Here is a 24281-nt window from a genome sequence, read left to right as displayed (position 1 = left end):
ACAGCCTTGGTGAGACCACACCTTGAGCATTGTGTGCAGTTTTGGTCTCCTAGTTTGAGGTAGGACATTCTTGCTATTGAGGGTGGCCAGCGAAGGTTCCCCAGACTAATTCCCGGGATGGCAGGACTGACATATGAAGACAGACTGGATTGACTGGGCTTGTATTCACTGGAGTTTAGAAGAATGAGAGGGGATCTCATAGAAACATAAAATCCGGGACTTCCGGTTGCGGCTATGTGGAGCTTAGCCGCACGTTCAGCAGCTCCCGCTATTTAGGGACTTTTGGGCCGTTTCGAGGGCCCCAAACGGCGCTGTTTTAACGCATCCCGGTGGGAGAAGGTGCCTGGAGGAACTTGCCCCACACTATATGGTGCTCACCCGGAGTGGGACGAAGAAAGAAGCTGCAGCAGCTCCCCCAAAAAAACGGGGGAAGGAAAACAAAATGGTGGCCGGCGCAACAACTGAGGACTGGTGGAAGTGGGCGCAGGAGCAGCAGGCCTCTCTCCTGCGTTGTTTTGCGGAGCTGAAGGCTGAGCTGCTGGACTCCATGAATGCAACTACGAACAAGCTGCTTGGGACCCAGGCGGCCCAGGAGGTGTCGATTCGGGAGTTGCAGCAGCAGGCCGCTGAGCGGGAGGAGGAGGCCGTGGTCCTCGTGGGGAAAGTGGAGTTGCACGAGGCACTTCATAAAAAGTGGCAGGACCGCTTGGAGGAGCTGGACGTTCGCACGAGGCGAAATAATCTGAGGATCCTGGGCCTGGCGGAGGGGCTGGAGGGGTCGGATCTCCCGGCGTATGTGACCACGATGCTGAGCTCGTTGATGGGAGCGGGGTCCTTCCATTTGCCCCTGGAGCTTGAGGGAACTCACAGAGTGATGGTCAGGAGGCCCAAGGCAAATGAACCCCCGCGGGCGGTGCTGGTGCGGTTCCATCGATTTAGTGACCGGGAGTGTGTGCTGCGCTGGGCCAAGAAAGAGAGGAGCAGTAAATGGGAGAATTCGGTAGTGAGGATCTACCAGGACTGGAGTGCGGAGGTGGCTAAGCGGCGGGCCGGGTTCAACCGGACGAAGGCGGTGCTGCATGCCAAGCAGGTCAGATTTGGAATGCTGCAGCCTGCGCGCCTCTGGGTGACATACAAGGACCGGCACCATTACTCCGAGTCCCCGGAGGAGGCGTGGGCCTTTGTACAGGCGGAGAAGCTGGACTCGAACTAGGGTCTGGGGACATACTTTGGCCGTCGTTGTTTCCGCTGTTGCTATTTTGTTTCAACTTTTTTAACTTCGACATGTGTGTTATGTATGCTGGTTTTCTGTTTGCTCTGTTTACGGGTGGGTTTGTTTGTTGGGTATGGTTGTGGGTTAGGTGGGGAATGTTGGGGGTTTGTGTTTTATATGTTCTCTTCTGTACGGGGCTGAGGATTGAGGTGAAACTGGATTTTGGGGAGCTGCGTCAGAAGGGTGGGGTATGGCAGTGTGAAAGCGCGCGCTTTCCTCTGGTTTCCCGCGCTGCGCGGCGGGGGGGGTGGAGCTGGCGGTGGGGGCGTGGCCTCTACTGGTCTTCTTTCCCGCGCTGAAGCAGTGCCAAGGAGCTGTGGCAAGAGGGGGATGACCTCATGCCGGGAGGGGATGGGCTTTGGCGGGAGCTGCCGGGGTCAGCAGAAGTCAGCTGACTCACGGAAGTACCATGGAGGGTGCGTCGCGGCTAGGAGGGGTCCTAGCCTGGGGGGGGGGGGGGGGGGGGGGGGGATACCGGGTTGCTGCTGGAATGACTAGGAAGGAGCCGGTGGGGGCCGGGGGGGGAGAGGAGAGGCATTATCGCCATGGGGAACGGGTCAGGCGGGGCGAGCTGGCCTGGGGCGAACATTCGATAAGCTATGGCTAGTCGCCGGTGGAGGGGGCCGGGTTGCCCTCTGATCCGGCTGATTACCTGGAACGTGAGGGGGCTGAATGGGCCGGTTAAGAGAACTAGGGTATTTTCCCATCTGAGGGGGTTGAAGGCGGACGTGGCTATGCTCCAGGAGACCCACCTGAAGGTGGCGGACCAGGTTCGTCTGAGGAAGGGGTGGGCGGGGCAGGTTTTCCACTCAGGGTTGGACGCGAAGAACCGGGGGGGTGGCGATTCTGGTGGGGAAGAGGGTGGCGTTTGAGGCGGCTGAGGTGGTGTCGGACAAGGAGGGCAGATATATTATGGTGAAGGGTAGGCTGCAGGGAGAGAAGGTGGTGCTGGTTAATGTATATGCCCCGAATTGGGATGATGCCGGCTTCATGAGGCGATTGTTGGGCCGCATCCCGGACCTGGAGGCAGGGGGCCTGATCATGGGGGGAGACTTTAACACAGTGCTGGATCCCCCACTGGACCGGTCCAGTTCAAGGACGGGTAGGAGACCGGCGGCGGCCAAAGTGCTGAGGGGATACATGGACCAGATGGGAGGGGTGGATCCCTGGAGGTTTGGGAGACCGAGAGCGCAAGAGTATTCCTTTTTCTCTCATGTCCATAGGGTTTATTCCCGGATAGACTTTTTCGTCCTGAGCAGGGGATTGATTCCGAGGGTGCAGGATGCCAAGTACTCGGCCATAGCGATTTCGGACCATGCCCCGCACTGGGTTGATCTGGAGATGGGAGAGGCGCGGGACCAGCGCCCGCTCTGGCGCCTGGATGTGGGGATGCTGGCGGAGGAGGAGGTGTGTAAGAGGGTTCGGAGAAGCATTGAGGGGTATCTGGATACCAATGATACGGGGGAGGTCCAGGTGGGGATGGTCTGGGAGGCTCTGAAAGCAGTGATCCGGGGGGGAGCTGATCTCCGTCCGGGCCCACAGGGAAAGGAGGGAGAGGAAGGAGAGGGAGAGACTGGTGGGAGAGCTCCTGGATGTGGACAGGAGATATGCGGAGGCACCGGAGGAAGGGTTGCTGGGAGAATGGCGCAGGTTGCAGGCCAAATTTGACTTGTTGACCACCAGAAAGGCGGAGACACAGTGGAGGAGGGCGCAGGGCGCGGTATATGAGTATGGAGAGAAGGCGAGCAGGATGTTGGCGCATCAGCTCCGTAGGCGAGATGCGGCTAGGGAAATTGGTGGAGTGAAGGATGGGGGTGGAAATGTAGTGCAGAAGGGGATTTTAGGGACTTCTACGAGGAACTGTACCGGTCGGAACCTCCGAGGGGGAGAGAGGGGATGGAGAGCTTCATGAACAGGCTATGTTTCCCAAGGGTTCAAGAGAGGCTGGTAGAGGGGCTGGGGGCGCCGATAGAGCTGGAGGAGCTAGACAGGGGGATCGGACAAATGCAATCAGGTAAGGCCCCGGGGCCGGACGGGTTCCCGGCGGAATTTTACAAAAAGTATGCGGACCTGGTGGGTCCCCTGCTGGTGCGAACCTTCAATGAGGCATGGGGGAGGGGGGGGGGGGGCTTTGCCCCCGATGATGTCGCGGGCACTGATCTCTGTGATCCTAAAGCGGGATAAGGACCCCTTGCAGTGTGGATCATACAGGCCTATCTCGCTCCTTAACGTAGACGCTAAGTTGCTGGCGAAGATCCTGGCTACCAGGATAGAGGATTGTGTGCCAGAGGTGATTCACGAAGATCAGACAGGATTTGTCAAGGGGCGGCAGCTCAACACGAATGTGCGGAGACTGCTAAATGTTATCATGATGCCGGCAGTGGAGGGGGAGGCGGAGATAGCGGTGGCGCTGGACGCAAAGAAAGCATTTGATTGAGTTGAGTGGGGGTACCTGTGGGAGGTGCTGGAGAGGTTTGGATTTGGGGAGGGATTTATCAAATGGGTGAGGCTGCTTTACGCGGCTCCGATGGTGAGTGTAGTCACAAATGGAAGGAGATCGGAGTATTTTAGGCTCTATCGTGGGACCAGGCAGGGTTGTCCCCTGTCCCCCCTGCTCTTTGCACTGGAGATTGAACCGCTGGCCATGGCGTTGAGGGAGTCAGGGAAGTGGAGGGGTCTGGTGCGGGGGGGGGGGAGGAGCACCGGGTATCGCTGTATGCGGACGACCTGCTGTTATATGTGGCGGACCCAGAGGGGGGAATGCCGGGGGTGATGGAGCTGTTAGGTGGAATTTGGGGGCATCTCGGGCTATAAGCTAAATTTAGGAAAGAGCGAGGTATTTGTAGTGCACCCTGGAGATCAGGAGGAGGGAATTGGGAGGCTCCCCTTCAGGAGGGCAGTGAAGAGTTTCAGGTACCTGGGGGTGCAGGTGGCCAGGAGTTGGGGGACTCTCCATAAGCTTAATTTTACCAGGCTGGTGGAGCAGATGGAGGAGGAATTTAAAAGGTGGGACATGGTGCCGCTGTCGTTGGCGGGCAGAGTGCTATCCGTCAAAATGACGGTTCTCCCGAGGCTCTTGTTCCTCTTCCAGTGCTTGCCCACCTTTATCCCTAGGGCCTTTTTAAAAAGGGTAACTAGCAGCATCATGGGATTTGTTTGGGCGCATGGCACCCCGAGGGTGAAGAGGGTCTTCTTGGAGCGGGGTAGAGATGAGGGGGGGGGGGGGCTGGCATTGCCCAATCTCTCGGGGTACTACTGGGCGGCCAACGTGTCGATGGTGCGTAAGTGGGTGATGGAGGGGGAGGGGGCAGCATGGAAACGGATGGAAAGAGCGTCCTTTGGGATACAAGCCTGGGGGCCCTGGCAACGGCGCCGTGGCCGCTCCCTCTCACGTGGTATACCACGAGTCCGGTGGTGGCGGCTACCCTCAAGATTTGGGGGCAGTGGAGGCGACATAGGGGAGAAGTGGGGGGCTCGATGGAGGCTCCGTTAAAGGGGAACCATAGGTTCGTCCTGGGGAACATTGATGGGGGATTTCAGGGTTGGTACAGAGCGGGCATTAGACAGCTGAGGGACTTGTTTATCGACGGGAGGTATGCGAGCCTGGGGGAATTGGAGGAGAAATTTGGGCTCCCCCCGGGAAACATGTTTAGGTATCTGCAGGTAAAGGCATTTGCTAGACGGCAGGTGGAGGGATTCCCTGCGCTCCCCGCGAGGAGGGTGAGTGACAGGGTGCTTTCGGGGGTTGGAGAGGGGAAGATATCCGATATCTACAAGCTTATGCAGGAGGTGGAAGAGGCATCAGTAGAGGAGCTGAAAACTAAGTGGGATGGGGAACTGGGGGAACAGATCGAAGGCGGGACATGGGCTGATGCCCTGGAGAGGGTTAATTCTTCCTCCTCGTATGCGCGGCTTAGCCTCATTCAATTCAAGTTGCTGCATAGGGCCCACATGACTGGGACGAGGATGAGTAGGTTCTTTGGGGGTGAAGACAGGTGTGTCAGGTGCTCGGGGAGTCCAGCGAACCATGCCCATATGTTCTGGGCATGCCTGGCACTGGAGGAGTTCTGGAAGGGGGTGGCGAGGACGGTGTCAAGGGTGGTGGGATCCAGGGTCAAGCCAGGATGGGGACTCGCGATTTTTGGGGTTGGGGTGGAGCCGGGAGTGCAGGAGGCGAAAGAGGCCGGTGTGCTGGCCTTTGCATCCCTAGTAGCCCGGCGAAGGATTTTGCTACAATGGAAGGATGCGAGGCCCCCAAGCGTGGAGACCTGGATCAATGACATGGCGGGTTTCATTAAGCTAGAGAAGGTCGATGACTATGTTTGTTTATTTTATTTAAATTTGATTTATTTAATTTTAATTTATGGTTAAGTTCTCTTGTTGGGGTTGGGGGGGGGGGGTGGGATACATGTGTTGTTACGGTTTGGGGGGAGTTGCGGGGGTTATCGGGCAGTTTGTTACATATTATTACTTGTTGTTATATTTTTATATTTTCTGTAAAAAATTCCAATAAAAATTATTTAAAAAAAAAGAAACATAAAATCCTGAGGGAACTGGACAGGCAAGATGCTAGAACAATGTTCCCGATGTTGCGGATGTCCAGAACTAGGGGTCACAGTCTAGAATAAGGGGTAAGCCATTCAGGACTGAGATGAGGAAGAATATCTTCTCTCAGAGTTGTGAACTTGTGGAATTCTCTACCACAGAAAGCTGTTGAAAGAAGTTTGTTGGATATAGTCAAGAGGGAGCTCAATGTGGTCCTTTCTGGTTAAAAGGATCAAGGGATATGGAGAGAAGTGGAGTGGGATACTGAATTTGCATGATCAGCCATGATCATATTGAATGGTGGTGCAGGCTCGATGGGCCGAATGGCCTACTCCTGCACCATTTTTTTATGTTCCTATGTTTGTTTCTCTTGATTAGATTTGTCCATTGAGCTCAGGAAAGAGGTTCTGCCCCATTATGATCAATTGTCAGAAAATCCAGTCCAAAGAGAACAAGATCTGCAATTGAAGAGAATTTGTAACCCATTAACCAGTCCTTACAGAGTAACATCACAGTCCATCTTTCTGGATGAACCAATGGTGTTGCTCTTCCATCATCGTAGACGCAGCTCGACATCCACATGCAATCCAATTTTGTTTGTGTCAGCCAACAGCGATTTAGGTCACCACTTGTTAGCAAACATAGTGTCATTTTCAATGTCACTGATGATTACAGCAACAAAGTGAGACCCAAGTGTGTTTCCCTGAAAGCATGGTGCACAAGTTAACAGTTAACTGACACTTTCCCACTTGTAATGACTCAATTTGAGAATGTTATGTACCCTGTTCAGAAACTCATCAAACATGGAATGTGCAAACATTCTCTGTGCAGACAGAATACGATACATCATCACAGGTTTTTGAACTGTGTTAACTGAATGCTATTTGCACTCCTAATTATTTCAGGTAGCATATTCTCATTGAAACGACAGAATGGCCACCATACTAACATAATTACACCTGTCTCCTACACGTCGAAGTTTGGGATCCCAGCCTGTTTTTGGACTGGTGGAGAGTGGGGCAAGTGCAAAACACACCTGCCGCCTGATACACTATCAATTACGACGAGACAAGAGTAGAGAGTAATCGAGGCTTTATTAAGCAGAGATGTGTAGCTGAAATTGCTGCAGCTCGGACAGCCCACACATTTATTCTCTGTCTACTGGGCGGAGCCAGCAGGCAGGGATCTATCCCCGTACCTGTAGTACAGGACCCTTACCGTATTACATCTCACGTATGTGATATATACAGCAGTGGTGACTACCACACCGCCTCAGAGAAGATAGATGGTGGCTGAGTGGTATTGTCACTGGTCTAATAATCCAGAGACCCAGGGTAATGCTTAGGGGACCGGGGTTCAAATCCCACCACAGCAAATAGTGAAATTTGAATTCAATAAAAAAAATGATTGTCGTAAAAATCCTTAAAGGAAGGAAATCTGTTGCCCTTCCCTGGCCTACATGTGACTCCAGACCCTCACAGCAATGTCCTCTAAAATGGCTTAGCAACGGAAGTTCAGTTCAAGGGCAATTAGGACAATGTCGGCAAGCCAGTGATGCCCGTGAAATAATAAATAAAAGAAAACAAGTCCGTTGTGCTACAACTCTTTTGCCTCATTATAAACTCACTGTAATTAGCTATTATTCTAATATTCTTTTTTATCTACTTTGTACGTACTGTTCTCTTGGCCGCAGAAAAATACTTTTCACTGTACTTTGGTACATGTGACAATAAATCAATCAATTAATCAAAATCAGTTTGTTTATCCTTCAGAGCACCCCATTCACTTCCAGAGCTAACTAAAGCAGGAATGCATTTCTTAAAGAGGGCTGTTTCCTCTTCTGAGAGATTGTGCAGTTTGGCAGTGAGGGAAGCTCTGCTTCACAGGTGTGGTCCTTTGAGGTCCTACCGGAGGGAGGTTAGGGAGAAGGGGCAAACTATCTTTTCAGATAATGCCAGGGGGATCCAAAAGCACCAGATACACCAGGCAAGAAGAGACATGAGATTGTCATTTCCAGGAGGTGAAACCAATGCAGGAAGTGCTTCAATGATCTCTCAAGGGTAGCAACATTGCATACAGCTCTTCATCTCTCTGTCTCTCGCTCTCTCTCTCTCAACAACACATGGCAGATATCACATGATGCCATCCACCTTTAGGCCAAATGCAACCAATACCCTTTCACCCACATTACAACTCTCATAATAATAGTAACACAAATTATGTTAAATAATTAGTGAGTAAAATGCTACATATCAGCTTCAGTTTATTGTAGAAATAATTTAAATTAAATATATGTTCTAGGCTAAAGGAGTAAAATAGTAACATCTCCAAATGCTACAAATTAGGGAATCAGTAAAGTAAAAATAAAATGATTACCAGAACTCTGGGAATCCATGCAGTAGCAGCATAAGGGGTCTGCCCCTTTCTCCAGCAGCAACATAGTGGAACCTTAATCCTGATTCCTGGAAATTGAGAGTGAACAAAAATCAACTGCAGTATATGTCATCCATTTTAAAGCAGCAGGTGGTAGCTTTTAAAAAAATTGTTTTGTATACATATGTGTTACATCCACCAGGTCCTCAGTGACTAGTTACCCAAATATACATAGAAACATTGAAAATAAAAGCAGGAGGGCCCTTCAAGTCTGCTCCACCATTCATTCTGATCATAGCTGATTATCCAATTCGATTGGTGGTGGCAGGGTGGCGCAGAGGTTAGCACTACTGCCTCACAGCACTAGGGACCCGGATTCGATTCCGACCTCGGATAACTGTCCGTGTGGATTTTGCACATTCTCCACGTGCCTGTGTGAGTTCCAGAGACTATAGAATTTTGGAAGGTGACCACCAATAGATTCACTATTTCTAGGGCCACTTCCTTAAGTACGCTGGGGTGTAGATTATCAGGCCCTGGGGATTTATCGGCCTTCAATCCCATCAATTTCCCCAACACCATTTCTCTACTAACATTGATCTCCTTCAGTTCCTCCCTCTCACTAAACCCTGTGTTCCCCAACATTTCTGGTATGTTATTTGTGTCATAGAATCATTGAATCCCTACAGTACAGAAAGAGGCCATTCGGCCAATCTACTTTACATGGACTCCCTGAAAGACCACCCTACCTATGCTCTATGTCCCACCCTGTAAGTTCACCCTAAGGGGCAATTTAGCACGGCCAATCCACCTAACCTGTACATCTTTGGACCGTGGGGGAAACCGGAGCACCCGGAGGAAATCCACGCAGATACGGAGAGAATGAGCAAAATCTATTCAAAAAGTCACCCAAGGTGAGAATCAAACCCAGTTCCCTGGCACTGTGAGCCAGTAATGCTAACCAATGCGCCACCCTGCCAACCTGTGTCCTTCCTTGTGAAGACAGAACCAAAGTATGTATTTAGTTGGTCAGCCATTTCTTTGTTCCCCATGTCATAATATACACACAAGTATATGATGGTGCACAGGCAGATACTGATTGACACACAGGATGACCAATGAACACACAGAACACAGCAGCCAATCACCAGACAGGACACGGCCACTATAAAGCCAGAGGGCACTAGTTTTCCCGCTCTCTTGGGATGCAGCCTCTGAGACAGCCAGAGCCCGTGAGCAGCAACTAGAACATCCACCATGTGGTAGTGAGATGGTCTGGTCAGGTTAGCCTCAGGTCTCCAGTCAACTCAGCATAATGTTTAACAGTTGATAGTTCAATAAAATAGAGTTGCATTTCTACAAGTGTTGGAAGCCTGTCTCTCTCACTGCAATGGTAAACGCAGTCCTCGCAGACCCAGCATACCCAACACATCACCCCATTCTAAATCCCTTTATTTCGAGGGCAGCACGGTGCCGCAGTGGGTTAGCCCTGCTGCCTCATGGCGCCGAGATCCCAGGTTCGATCCCAGCTCTGGGTCACTGTCCATGTGGAGTTTGCACATTCTCCCTGTGGCTGCGTGGGTTTCGCCCCCACAACCCAAAAGATTTGCAGGATAGGTGCATTGACCACACTAAATTGCCCCATAATTGGAAAAAATGGATTAGGTACTCAAAAATTTAAATAAATTCCTTTATTTCTGACTGTAAGAGGCCTATAGTTGTCTTCACAAATCTTTTTCCCTTCATGTACCTATAGAAACTTTTACAGTCAGTTTTTATGTTCCCTGCAAGCTTGCTCTCATACTCTATTTCACCCCCCCCCTCAATTAATCCCTTGGTTCTCCTTTGCTGAATTCTAAACTGCTCCCCCAATCTTCAGGTCTGTTGTTTTTCTTGACCAATGTATATGCCTCCACCTTTGCTGGGGAGGCAGTGGTATTGTGGTATTATTGCTGGACTAGTACTCCAGAGAACAAAGTCATACTCTGGGCACACTGGTTCGAATCCTGCCATGATAGATGGTGAAACTTGAACTCAGTTTTTTTTAAAAATCTGTCTAAAAGGGAGGGGCGGCGCAGTGGTAGCACTGCAGTCTCACGTCTCCGGGGTCCCAGGTTCAATCCCGGCTCTGGGTCACTGTCTGTGTGGAGTTTGCACATTCTCCCCGTGCTTGCGTGGGTTTTGCCCCCACAACCCAAAGATATGCAGGGTGGGTGGATTGAACATGCTAAATTGCCCCTTAATTGGAAAAAAAATGAATTGGGTTCTCTAAATTTATTTTTTAAAAGTATAAAAGGTGACCATGAAACCATTGTCGATTGTCGTTAAAACCCATCTGGTTCACTAATATCCTTTAGGGAAGGAAATCTGTCGTCCTTACCTGGTCTGGCCTACATGTAACTCCAGATCCACAGCAATGTGGCTGACTCTTAAGTGGCCTCAGGGATGGGCAATAAATGCTGGCACAGCCAGCGATGCCCACATCCCACGGCTGAATAAAATAAACCTTGGATCTAATACTATCGTTAATTTTCCTTGTAAGCCATGGATTGGCCACCTTTCCCATTTTATATTTTACAGACAATAAAAAGCTGTAAAACACTGAGAAACCATGTTGCCAGGACAGCATGAAACTGTGACTATAAAGCAATAAGTAACCTTAATGTTCTACATCCTATGTTGGCCAAACAATGTGACAGGTCTTTAAGTAAATTATCGATCACTAAATAACCCAAGCATTCAACAAAATAGGAGCAACTTGGTGTGAAGTTTTTAAAATAAATTTAGTGTAATCAATTCATTTTTTCCAATTAAGGGGCAATTTAGCGTGGCCAATCCACCCACCCTGCACATCTTTGGGTTGTGGGGGGGAAACCCATGCAAACACGGGGAGAATGTACAAACTGCACACAGACAGTGACCCAGAGCCGGGTTCGAACCTGGGACCCCGGCGCCGTGAGGCAGCAATGCTAACCACTGCGCCACCGTTTAAATACCATTTAAATTGTCCTTGGGATGTAGGCAATATGAACATACACAATGGGAGCAGAAGTAGGCCATTTGGCCAATCGTGCCTGCTCCACCATTCAATAAGATCATGATTGATTTGTCTGTGTTTTGAGTTCCATATTCCCATCTACCCCTAATAGTGGAAATGAATATTTTTTGACCATGAAGGTCCCGGAAAGATAGGTTAGGATTTTTGGTTCTCTTACCTGAAGAATATTTGTAATTTTGTTTGTTTTTTATGACAATCCAATGGATTCCAGAGTCATTTCTCTCTGCCAACCCACATATTACCAGTTTTACATTTAATTACATGGAATTTATAAAACTATCTTGGACGGCACGGTGGCATAGTGGTTAGAACTGCTGTCTCACTGTGCCAGGCAGCCGGATTCAATTCTGGCCTTGGGTGACTGTCTAGGTGGAGTTTGCACTTTCTCCCTGTGTCTGCGTAAGTTTCCTCCGGGTGCTCCGGCTTCCTCCCACAGTCCAAAGATGTGTAGGTTAGGTGGGGTTATGGGGTTGTGGGGATAGGGCGCTGGAGCCAAGGTGGGATGCTCTTTCAGAGGGTGCAGACTAGATGGGTCGAATGGCCTTCTTCTGCACAGAGGAGATTTTATGATTTAAAGTAGTAAAATGTGCTTTACAGGAGCGTTAAGGAACATTTGATAATGAGCCACATAAGGCAATATTAAGTGAGGTCTCTCTCTTAAGCAACACCACTTCATTCTGTCACCAGTGTCACAGTTTCATTTCATCCCTCACCTTGCTCATCACTTCAATTTTCCTTTCAGGTGTGAAGGGTCGCAATCTTCAACAACTCTTGGATACCAATACCCCTCCGAATCCTTCCTGGCCCTCTCCTCCCTCCATAGATATGTAGATACATAGATACATAGAAGATAGGAGCAGGAGGAGGCCTTTTGGCCCTTCGAGCCTGCTCCGCCATTCATCATAATCATGGCTGATCATCCAACTCAATCGCCTAATCCTGCTTTCTCCCCATAGCCTTTGATCCCATTCTCCCCAAGTGCTATATCCAGCCGCCTCTTGAATATATTCAAAGTTTTAGCTACTTCCTGTGGTAATGAATTCCACAGGCTCACCACTCTTTGTGTGAAGAAGTGTCTCCTTATCTCTGTCTGAAATGGTTTACCAGGGCTGTGATCCCTGGTTCTGGACACACCCGTCATTTGTAACATCTTCCCTGCATCTACCCTGTCTAGCCCTGTTAGAATTTTCTAAGTCTCTATGAGATCCCCCCTCATTCTTCTGAACTCCAGCGAGAACAATCCCAACCTAGTCAATCCCTCCTCATATGACAGTCCCGCCATCCCTGGAATCAGTCTAGTAAACCTTCGCTGCACTCCCTCGAGAGCAAGAACATCCTTCCTCAGAGAAGGAGACCAAAACTGCACACAATACTCCAAGTGTGGCCTCATCAAGGCACTGTACAATTGCAGCAACACATCCCTGCTTCTATACTCAAAACCTCTTGCAATGAAGGCCAATATACCATCAGCTTTCTTTACCGCCTGCTGCACCTGCATGCTTACCTTCAGCGAATGGTGCACAAGGACACCCAGGTCCCGCTGCACACTCCCCTCTCCCAATTTACAACCATTCAGGTAATAATCTGCCTTCCTGTTTTTGCTTCCAAAATTCACACTTATCCAAATTATACTGCATCTGCCATTGGTTTGCCCACTCGCCCAACCTGCCCAGATCTTGCTGGAGGATCCCTGCATCCTGGTCAGAATTCACCCTCCCACCTAATTTGGTATCATCTGCAAACTTTGAGATGTTATATTGTGTTCCCTCATCCAAATCATTAATATATTGTGAATAGCTGGGGTCCCAGCACCGATCCCTGTGGTACCGCACTGGTTACTGCCTGCCAATTTGAAAAGGACCCATTAATCCCTACTCTTTGTTTCCTCTCTGCCAACCAGTTTTCTATCCACCTCAATACATTTCCCCCAATCCCATGCACTTTAATTTTGCACAATAATCTCTTATGCGGGACTTTGTCAAATGCCTCCTGAAGTCCAAATATACCACATCGGCTGGCTCCCCCTTGTCGACTGTACTGGTTACCTCTTCAAAGAATTCCAACCGATTTGTCAAGCATGATTTCCCCTTCATAAATCCATGCTGACTCTGACTGATCCTGCCACTGCTTTCTAAATGTTCTGCTATAAAGTCCTTGATAATGGATTCAAGCATTTTCCCAAATACTGATGTTAGGCTTACTGGTCTATAATTCCCTGCTTTCTCTCTACCTCCCTTTTTGAATATCGGAGTGACGTGAGCTACCCTCCAATCTGCAGGGACAGTTCCAGAGTCTATAGAATCCCGGACGATGACCACCAATGCATCCACTATTTCCAGAGCCACCTCCTTCAGCACTCTGGGATGCAGATTCTCAGGCCCGAGGGATTTATCCGCCTTCAATCCCATCAGTTTTCCCAACACCATTTCTATACTAATGTTGATCTCCCTCAGTTCTTCCCTCTCACTAACCCTTTCATTCTCCAACATTTCTGGGATCTGACTTGTGTCCTCATTTGTGAAGACAGAACCAAAGTATGTATTTAATTGCTCAGCCATTTCTTTGTCCCTTATTGCGCATTTTCCTGTTTCTGTCTGTAGGGGGCCTACATTTCTCTTCACCAATCTCTTTCTCTTCACATACCTGTAGAAACTCTTAGTATCAGTCTTTATGTTCCCTGCAAGCTTCCTTTCGTACTGTACTTTCCCCTTCTGATTTAATCCCTTTGTCCTTCTTTGCTGAATTCTAAACTGAATTCTAAACTGAATTCTAAACCAATCCTCAGACCTATTATTTTTCTTGGCCAATCTGTTTGCTTCTTCCTTGGATCGGATACTATTTCTAATTTCCTCATCCCCAAGGGGTCTCGTGCAGCCAGATTGGCAATGATTCCCTTCTTATTACACAGTACCCAGTCTAAGATGGTCTGCTCCCTAGTTGGTTCTTCCACATATTGGTCAAGAAAACCATCCCGTATACATTCCAGGAATTCCTCCTCTACGGCATTGTGGCTAATTTGATTTGCCCAATCTATGTGAAGATTAATCACCCATGATCACCGATATTCCCTTATTACATGCATTACTAATTTCTTGTTTAATGCCATTCCCAACCTCACCAGTGCAGTTTGGGGGTCTATATATGACACCCACTAATGTTTTTTGCCTCTTGGTATTTCTCAACTCTACCCACACAGATTCCACATTGTCAGAGCTAATATTCTTTCTCACTATTGTGTTAATTTCCTCTTTAACCAGCAGTGCCACACCACCACCTTTTCCTTTATGCCTTCCTAAATACTGAGAACCCGAGGATGTTCAGTTCCCATCCCTGTTCACCCTGCAGCCATGTCTTCTTAATCCCAATTATATCATACCCATTTATATCTATCTGCGTGGTTAGTTCATCCACTTTATTACAAATGCTCCGTGCATTAAGGCACAGAGCCTTTAAGTTTGTCTTTTTCACAATGCTTGTCTTGCTCCCAATATTTTTCTGTACTGCCCTGAATTTTGTCCTTGGTTTCTCCACCTATCGCTTTTCTTATTCACTTTTCTACCTTTTGCTTTTGTCCTTGCTCCCTCTTTCTCTGACTCCTTGCATAGGTTCCCATCCCTCTGGCATTTTAGTTTAAACCCTCCCCAACCGCTCTAGCAAATAGCCCCCCTGCCCCCCCCCCCCCCCCCCCCCCCCCCCCCCCCCCCCCCCCCGAGAGACATCAGTTCCAGTCCTGCCCAGGTGTAACCCATCCAGTTTGTACAGGTCCCACGTCCCCCAGAACCCGTCCCAATGCCCCAGGAATCTGAAACCCTGCCCCTGACACCATCCCATCAGCCACGTATTCATCCTATATATCCTGTCATTTCCACTCTGACTAGCATGTGGCACCAGTAGTAATCCTGAGATCACTACCTTCGAGGTCCGATTTCTTAACTTCCTTCCTCGCTCCCTGTATTCTGCTTGAAGGATCTCATCCCTTTTTTGACCTATGTCATTTGTACCGACGTGTACCACGACCACTGGCCGTTCACCCTCCCCCTCCAGAATGTCCTGTACCCCCTACGAGGCATCCTTTACCCTAGCACCAGGGAGGCAACATACCATCCTGGAGTCTCGTTTGCAGCCACAGAAACGCCTGTCTATTCCCCTTACAATTGAATCCCCTATAACTATTGCACTGTCACACTTATTACTCCTCCCCTCTGCAGCAGAACCAACCGTGGTGCCACGGGTTTGGCTGTTCCTGTTTTCCCCTGAGAGGCCATTCCCCTCAACAGTATCCAAACGGGATATCTGTTCTGCAGGGGAATGGCCACAGGGGATTCCTGCACTGCCTGCCTCACTCTCTTGCTCTGCCTGATGGTCACCCATTCCCTTCCTGCCTGCGGAGCCTGAGCCTGCGGTGTGACCACCTCTCTATACGTACTATCCACGATACTCTCCGACTCGTGGATGCTCCACACTGTCTCCAGCAGCCGCTCCAGCTCTGAAACTTGAGCTTCCAGGAGCTGTAACTGGAGACACTTCCTGCACACATGCTGACCCTGGGGACTGGAACTGTCCCCAGCCTGCCACATGGAGCAAGAACACCACCTTTTCCTTGAATCCCGACCCTTGAACTCCGGACTACCCATTTGTTCCTCCTGCCCAGCCAGCATCCCTCCCCGGGCCTCCCATCCACTGCCTTAAAAACTCTTACATTTCTATCTTCCTTCCATTCCAATGTCCAATGGAAGGTCTTCGACTTTGAAACATTAACCACTGTTTATTGCTACAGGTGCTGTGTGACAAACTCTGTACGGAAATAAAAACTACATTCTAACTTTTCTTTTGGTGACTTTTTTTAAGAGTAGAATTATTTCCCCGCCTCATTTTGAATGTCAGACTGCCCACATGAAGTGAGTAGCACCATCTCATCTTGAATTTTCTTATACTCTCCTTTGTGAAGAATACATTTTACTTCAAAATTATCCAGTTAAATATGTATTTTCTTGTACATGCTTTAAACCAAGATGAGCTACATTAGAGAGATAGAGAAATACAGCACAGAACAGGCCCTTCGGCCCACAATGTTGTGCCAAACTTTTGTCCTAGGTTAATCATAGAATTTTGGACACTAAGGGCATTTTTTCATGGCCAATCCACCCAACCTGCACATCTTTGGACTGTGGGAGGAAACCGGAGAACCCGGAGGAAACCCACGCACACACGGGGAGGATGTGCAGACTCCACACAGACAGTGACCCAAGTCGAAATCGAACTTGGGACCCTGGAGCTGTGAAGCAATTGTGCTATCCACAATGCTACCGTGCTGCCCTTAAGAAGAAGGTAATCTACACTCCATTACTCTACCCTAATCCATGTACCTATCCAATAGCCGCTTGAAGGTCCCTAACGTTTCCGGCTCAGCTACTTCCACAGGCAGTGCATTCCATGCCCCCACTACTCTCTGGGTAAAGAACCTACCTCTGACATCCCCTTTATATCTTCCACCATTTATCTTAAATTTATGTCCCCTTGTACTGGTGTGTTCCACCCGGGGAAAAAGTCTCTGACTGTCTACTCTATCTATTCCCCTGATCATCTTATAAACCTCTATCAAGTCGCCCCTCATCGTTCTCCGTTCTAATGAGAAAAGGCCTAGCACCCTCAACCTTTCCTCGTATGACCTACTCTCCATTCCAGGCAACATCCTGGTAAATCTCCTTTGCACCTTTTCCAAAGCTTCCACATCCTTCCTAAAATGAGGCGACCAGAACTGCACACAGTACTCCAAATGTGGCCTGACCAAGGTTTTCTACAGCTGCATCATCACCTCACGGCTCTTAAATTCAATCCCTCTGCTAATGAACGCTAGCACACCATAGGCCTTCTTCACAGCTCTATCCACTTGAGTGGCAACTTTCAAAGATCTATGAATATAGACCCCAAGATCTCTCTGCTCCTCCACATTGCCAAGAACCCTACCGTTAACCCTGTATTCCGCATTCATATTTGTCCTTCCAAAATGGGCAACCTCACACTTGTCAGGGTTAAACTCCATCTGCCACTTCTCAGCCCAGCTCTGCATCCTATCTATGTCTCTTTGAAGCCGACAACAGCCCTCCTCACTATCCACAACTCCACCAATCTTCGTATCATCTGCAAATTTACTGACCCACCCTTCAACTCCCTCATCCAAGTCATTAATGAAAATCACAAACAGCAGAGGACCCAGAACTGATTCCTGCGGTACGCCACTGATAACTGGGCTCCAGGCTAAATATTTGCCATCCACCACCACTCTCTGTCTTCTATCGGTTAGCCAGTTTGTTATCCAACTGGCCAAATTTCCCACTATCCCATGCCTCCTTACTTTCTGCACAAGCCTACAATGGGGAACCTTATCAAATGCCTTACTAAAATCCATGTACACTACACCCACTGCTTTACTTTTATCCACATGCTTGGTCACCTCCTCAAAGAATTCAATAAGACTTGTAAGGCAAGACCTACCCCTCACAAATCCGTGCTGACTATCCCTAATCAAGCAGTGTCTTTCCAGATGCTCAGAAATCCTATCCCTCAGTACTCTTTCCATTACTTTGCCTACCACCGAAGTAAGACTAACTGGCCTGTAATTCCCAGGGTTATTCCTATTCCCTTTTTTGAACAGGGGCACGACATTCGCCACTCTCCAATCCTCTGGTACCACCCCTGTTGACAGCGAGGACGAAAAGATCATTGCCAACGGCTCTGCAATTTCATTTCTTGCTTCCCATAGAATCCTTGGATATATCCCGTCAGGCCCGGGGGACTTGTCTATCCCCAAGTTTTTCAAAACGCACAACACATCTTCCTTCCTGACAAGTATCTCCTCGAGCTTATCAGTCTGTTTCACACTGTCCTCTCCAACAATATGCCCCCTCTCATTTGTAAATACTGAAGAAAAATACTTGTTCAAGACCTCTCCTATCTCTTCAGACTCAATACACAATCTCCCGCTACTGTCCTTGATCGGACCTACCCTCGCTCTAGTCATTCTCATATTTCTCACATATGTGTAAAAGGCCTTGGGGTTTTCCTTGATCCTACCTGCCAAAGATTTTTCATGCCCTCTCTTAGCTCTCCTAATCCCTTTCTTCAGTTCCCTCCTGGCTATCTTGTATCCCTCCAGCGCCCTGTCTGAACCTTGTTTCTTCAGCCTTACATAAGTCTCCTTCTTCCTCTTAACAAGACATTCAACCTCTCTTGTCAACCATGGTTCCCTCACTCGACCATCTCTTCCCTGCCTGACAGGGACATACATATCAAAGACACGCAGTACCTGTTCCTTGAACAAGTTCCACATTTCACTTGTGTCCTTCCCTGACAGCCTATGTTTCCCAACTTCTGCACTTCAATTCTTGTCTGACAGCATTGTATTTACCCTTCCCCCAATTGTAAACCTTGCCCTGTTGCATGCACCTATCCCTCTCCATTACTAAAGTGAAAGTCACAGAATTGTGGTCACTACCTCCAAAATGCTCCCCCACTAACAAATCTATCACCTGCCCTGGTTCATTACCAAGTACTAAATCCAATATGGCCTCCCCTCTGGTCGGACAATCTACATACTGTGTTAGAAAAGCTTCCTGGACACACTGCACATATGTGTGTGCCCATCCAAACTACCCCATCCAAACTATTTGATCTAAAGGGTTTTCACTCAATGTTTGGGAAGTTGAAGTCACCCATGACTACTACCCTGTGACTTCTGCACCTTTCCAAAATCTGTTTCCCAATCTGTTCCTCCACATCTCTGCTGCTATTGGAGGGCCTATAGAAAACTCCCAACAAGGTGACTGCTCCTTTCCTATTTCTGACTTCAACCCATATTACCTCAGTAGGCAGATCCCCCTCGAACTGCCTTTCTGCAGCTGTTATACTATCTCTGATTAACAATGCCACCCCCCCCCCCCCCCCACCTCTTTTACCATCCTCCCTAATCTTGTTGAAACATCTATAACCAGGGACCTTCAACAACCATTTCTGCCCCTCTTCTATCCAAGTTTCCGTGATGGCCACCACATCGTAGTCCCAAGTACCGATCCATGCCTTAAGTTCACCCACCTTATTCCTGATGCTTCTTGCGTTAAAGTATACACACTTCAACCCATCTCCTTGCCTGCAAGTACTCTCCTTTGTCAGTGTTACCTTCCCCACTGCATCACTACGTGCTTTGGCGTCCTGAATATCGGCTTCCTTAGTTGCTGGACGACAGATCCGGTTCCCATTCCCCTGCCAAATTAGTTTAAACCCTCCCGAAGAGTACTAGAAAACCTCCCCCCCAGGATATTGGTGCCCCTCTGGTTCAGATGCAACCCGTCCTGCTTGTACAGGTCCCACCTTCCCCAGAATGCGCTCCAATTATCCAAATACCTGAAGCCCTCCCTCCTACACCATTCCTGCAGCCACGTGTTCAACTGCACTCTCTCCCTATTCCTAGCCTCGCTATCACGTGGCACCGGCAACAAACCAGAGATGACAACTCTGTCTGTCCTGGCCTTTAACTTCCAACCTAACTCCCTAAACTTGTTTATTACCTCCACACCCTTTTTCCTACCTACGTCGTTGGTACCAATGTGCACCACGACTTCTGGCTGCTCACCCTCCCCCTTCAGGATCCTGAAGACACGATCCGAGACATTCCTGGCCCTGGCACCCGAGAGGCAACATACCTTTCGGGAGTCTCGCTCGCGACCACATTTCAATTAAGGGGCAATTTAGTGTGGTCAATCCACCTACCTTGCATATTTGTAGGTTGTGGGGATGAGACACAAGCAAACTCAGGGAAAATGTGCAGACTCCACATGGACAGTGACCCGGGACCGGGATCGAACCCGGGTCCTCGGCACCATGAGGTAGCAGTGCTAAGCACTGCGCCACCGTGCCGCCCAGTGTTACTTCTAATAACATTAAAGCATTATTAGAATTTTAACCTTCAATTAAATTTACTAATTGAATATGGCACTATCTCGCTGTCATCAAAGTTAAACAGTGGCAAATTAAAATTAATTACCATTAGAACACGATCATTGTCCATAATCCCATCAATTTTTGCTGTTTTAAGAGTCAGGAATGGAATATGCAAGAACTTGTAGTTAGCAAACCAAAGTCATTTACTACAATTAAAGCTTTAAATAGATTATAATAATAGTAGTAGATACATTAGCAAAATGTGATACGCATTGAATCTGTACTTAAAATTATTATACACCATGGTAACTGGGAAAGTACAGGTGACCCCAGATTCTAGTGTCCTCCCCCACATTTCTAGCCCCTTCATCACTTACGCCCACATCCTTCCCACACGAACATATTTTCTTCCTCACTCTTTCAGCTACAGCAGTGTGGAAGGTGACAAGCTATAATAAGATTACAGTGTCGGACAGTATCTTTTAAACGCTGATATTTCCTGAAGAGCTGCGGAAACCCTCAGCTAACCTGAAAACAACGTGGGCCTCAGTTTATTTCTGCCTTGTTCTTGTTCCTTTTCTCCAATATTCTCATTTCCATGCATTTCAAATATTTATTTTCATCTTCCACTTGCTATTTCTACTGCTGCTTTCTGTTCTCACGGAGCCCACCGTTGGGAGATCTTTTTCAATAATATAATCCTCTTTATTATCGTCACAAGTAGGCTGACATTAACACTGCAATGAAGTTACTGTGAAAATCCCCTAGTCGCCACATTCCGGCGCCCGTTCGGGTACACAGAGGGAGAATTTAGAATGTCCAATTCACCTAACAAGCCCGTCGTTCGGGACTTGTGGGAGCAAACCGGAGCACCCGGAGGAAACCCACGCAGACACGGGGAGAACGTGCAGACTCCGTACAGACAGTGACCTAAGTGGGAATCGAACCTGGGACCCTGGCGCTGTGAAACAACAATGCTAACCACTGTGCTACCATGCTGCCCCTGTGCCAGGAGTGGGTTTCAAAGATCTGTTCTTCCTTTTGCCCAATTGGTTTCCTTAGCTACACCTTGCTCATTTGGCACCTCTAAAATTTTTCCTGCTTTCAAACCCCCCCCCTCCACTTAAAAAAATGCTCTCCCCTCCTCACCTCAAACAATTGCTGACGTTGTGTCTCCAACCCTCCTTCTACAAGTTACTTGACTCATTCTGACCCACTGGATCATTATAACCCTGCCCAACACTAATGCTGCCACCTCTCAATCTTCGGCATGGGTTCTCCAAACATCCTCGATGCCACTCTAAAGTCGGTCTACTATACACAGCATCAATACTGACGGCAGAGCTCAGAATTCCCAGCAATTCTCACTGGTGGCAAACTCGGTAAAAAGCAGAGAGACTGCAGCAGCTGCAATAACTGAGGGAGGGTTTGAAATGGACAGAAAGGATAGGGTCACCTGGAGCAGCTGTGGAGAGGGGAGGCTATCTGAATTAGATACACAGTGCCGGAATGGGAAAACAGCAAAGCAAAGATCATGGCAGATTGATTCAGCCATTAGAAATCAAAAATGCCATTGATTAAGAAGGAGGCATAGAGCAAAATATGTACGAGATGTAGAAGATTAAGACAGAATAACAGTGACCATCACAGACTTTGCAGCCATTGCTCTGTTCTGCAATTGTGTATTGATCATTGTAAAAATGATCATTGCAGTGTATTTGGGCAGTAAAATACAATAACTTACCAACCTCACAATCAAGCAAAATGTGTACAGGATACCCAACAATAGCAAAACATGGATTAAACGACAGAGAAGATAACCAATATTAAATTATTCTAAATTTCTCAACGTATTTTACTAACTCGAGATTTAAACACGAAGTAATTAAATGACACAAATAACTGCGAGCATCGTTTAAATTAACAGATCTGTACAATGTTGACTGTTAGCTGCAGGATTAGATATTGAGAGCGGCAATTCAGCGGGAACCCGGTTGTCAGACACAGCGGATTTGGAAAAGTGCTTTGAGACTGTCGAGACGTGAATTATCACCGCATCATCAGTACAGGACCTTTGCATTTTAACAGTTTGAACCACAATTAATCCGATTTCAAACAACCATATACTGCAAGGCACTTAATTTTGAAGAGGCACGAATTCATTAAACGAGATCTACATTTTCAACACTGTTAAATCAAAAGATCCCATTGCAACACGTTTGGCAGCAAATCTACCGTAGCATCATTAAGCTTCAAATTGTCCTTGCTAATATTAGATGTCATATTTTACATGCGGAAGCAACTATAAATGTGTATATTAAAATCTTCAATGTGATTTTTTTGCTAGGGGGAGTTCGCTATGGAGGGGGGGGGGGGGGGGGACTAAACAGGTTCCAGGATTCGGTGTTTGGGCTCTAACAGAAATCCCCAGAAGTGGAATAATGTTTGTGCCACATGTTTGATTTGAGGCATTTCTGAAATTACTATTCCAGCAGCGTGTTAGCCAAGGCACAGTTAGAGGTGACCTACAGTCAGACTGGCAGGTAAAAAGAAAAGGTTTTTGTGAAACCCACACACACACATTTAAGGTCCATCACTGCGGGAGGGACATCCAGCATTACTTTCAATTACAAGACAATGGACACTGAAAATGATGCAGGTGGAAATATCTCCTCTGCAACCATTAGCTGATGAATCGGTGCGTCCCCCCCCCCCCCCCCCCCCCCCCCCCCCAACACCCCCAACCCCTCCTGTCGCTTGTTTAATTTCTGCAGTGTCTAAACCCGAGTCCACGGAGGAGCTGTCCCGGGTTTCAGCACTCTGAGCTGGAGGATGCTAAACAAGGACTGGCCAATTGTCAGCCCCATTTGCAAACGGGAGAGACATGGAGATGTCGGAAAGACTGCAGTGTCTGTTTGTCATTTCACAACACACTAGGATTTAGTTGCGAAAGGAACGTGCTTGCTTAAACCAAAGATCAGACGCTTGTCCGCGTTAGGAGTCCAGAACATTTCAACCTCCCCCCACTGTTAATGAAGCAGATTCAGGCCTCCAGCCGCTCCACAGTAAACATGGGGAGAGAGTTAATGACAAATACATTCAGAGGAAGCACCATTTGGCTGTAAGGCTCCCGCCTGCACTGAGCAGCCAGTGAAGGGATCTCACTCACCTTGATTCTCACATAGCAGTGTGTTCCCAGGGACGTGTCGTTTAAGCAGGGGGGTGAGGTTTGCCGGTCCACCCGCTGGAAGGTCCCCGCTGGATTCCTGATGATGTGCCACAAAAGTTTGAGCGAGGCCAGCCAGGCAGTGAACCCGCAGAAAGTGTAGACAAGAGCCCAGAAGAGCAGCAGCTTGCATTTGACCAGCAGCCGAGTTGTCAACACCAGGGGGTCGCAGAGAGGGTTGACCATAGTCCGGCTGGGAGTGGGAGCGACCCCCACACACACACACACACACACCCTCCCTCTCTCCCCCCTCCTCCTCCCCCCCTCTCCCTCCCCACTCACCCCCTCCCTCCAATCTCCCTCCCTCCCCTCTCACTCCAGCAGATCCACCTCCAGCGAGCGGGTGCCAAGGAAGATCCCCTTTAAACTGAAGTCATGGAAACCAGCGCTGATGGCAACGTCAGGCATTGCGCCGACGTAAAGCGACTGTCTTTTCAAACATTTCTCACCGGTCTCATTGGTCGGATCGCTGTCTGCAATCGGAAACTGCTCCCCAAAGAGCCAGACAGTCACACAAAGGCGGCGGGGGACCATCCCATAGCCAGGTACAGACACCATCAATAAATCAGCTCAAATATAAAAACAATCCCATCCCACAAATAGGATAACAAACTGGGCTGAATGGCTGTCATGTCAGAGCTCGTTTTGAAAATGACAAAAAAATGAAAATCGCTTTATTGTCACGAGTAGGCTTCAATGAAGTTACTGTGAAAAGCCCCTAGTCGCCACATTCCAGCGCCTGTCCGGGGAGGCTGGTACGGGAATCGAACCGTGCTGCTGGCCTGCTTGGTCTGCTTTAAAAGCCAGCGATCTAGCTCAGTGAGCTAAACCAGCCCCTTCAGGATCAGATCGCAAAGGAGCCAGGTCCC

The 24281-nt window shown here is 48.5% G+C and overlaps 1 protein-coding gene across 1 annotated transcript in view; it reads right to left on the bottom strand.

Annotated features, from left to right (window-relative positions):
• ephx4 (epoxide hydrolase 4) overlaps nt 1-23640 on the bottom strand; it is an 89827-nt gene extending 66187 nt beyond the window's left edge. Inside the window, exons 1-2 of the mRNA XM_038793819.1 lie at nt 23356-23640; nt 8195-8280 (exon numbers count right to left, since the gene is read on the bottom strand). Of these exons, the coding sequence (XP_038649747.1) occupies nt 8195-8280; nt 23356-23598 (329 nt within the window). The 5' untranslated portion in view covers nt 23599-23640. The remainder of the gene's footprint in view (nt 1-8194; nt 8281-23355) is intronic.
• Between the last annotated feature and the right edge of the window lie 641 nt (nt 23641-24281).

The sequence above is a fragment of the Scyliorhinus canicula genome, chromosome 4 (assembly GCF_902713615.1).
Source record: "Scyliorhinus canicula chromosome 4, sScyCan1.1, whole genome shotgun sequence".
Classification (NCBI taxonomy): domain Eukaryota; kingdom Metazoa; phylum Chordata; class Chondrichthyes; order Carcharhiniformes; family Scyliorhinidae; genus Scyliorhinus; species Scyliorhinus canicula.
Note: the sequence above shows the minus strand (reverse complement) of the source record. Positions and strands in the feature narration are given on the sequence as shown.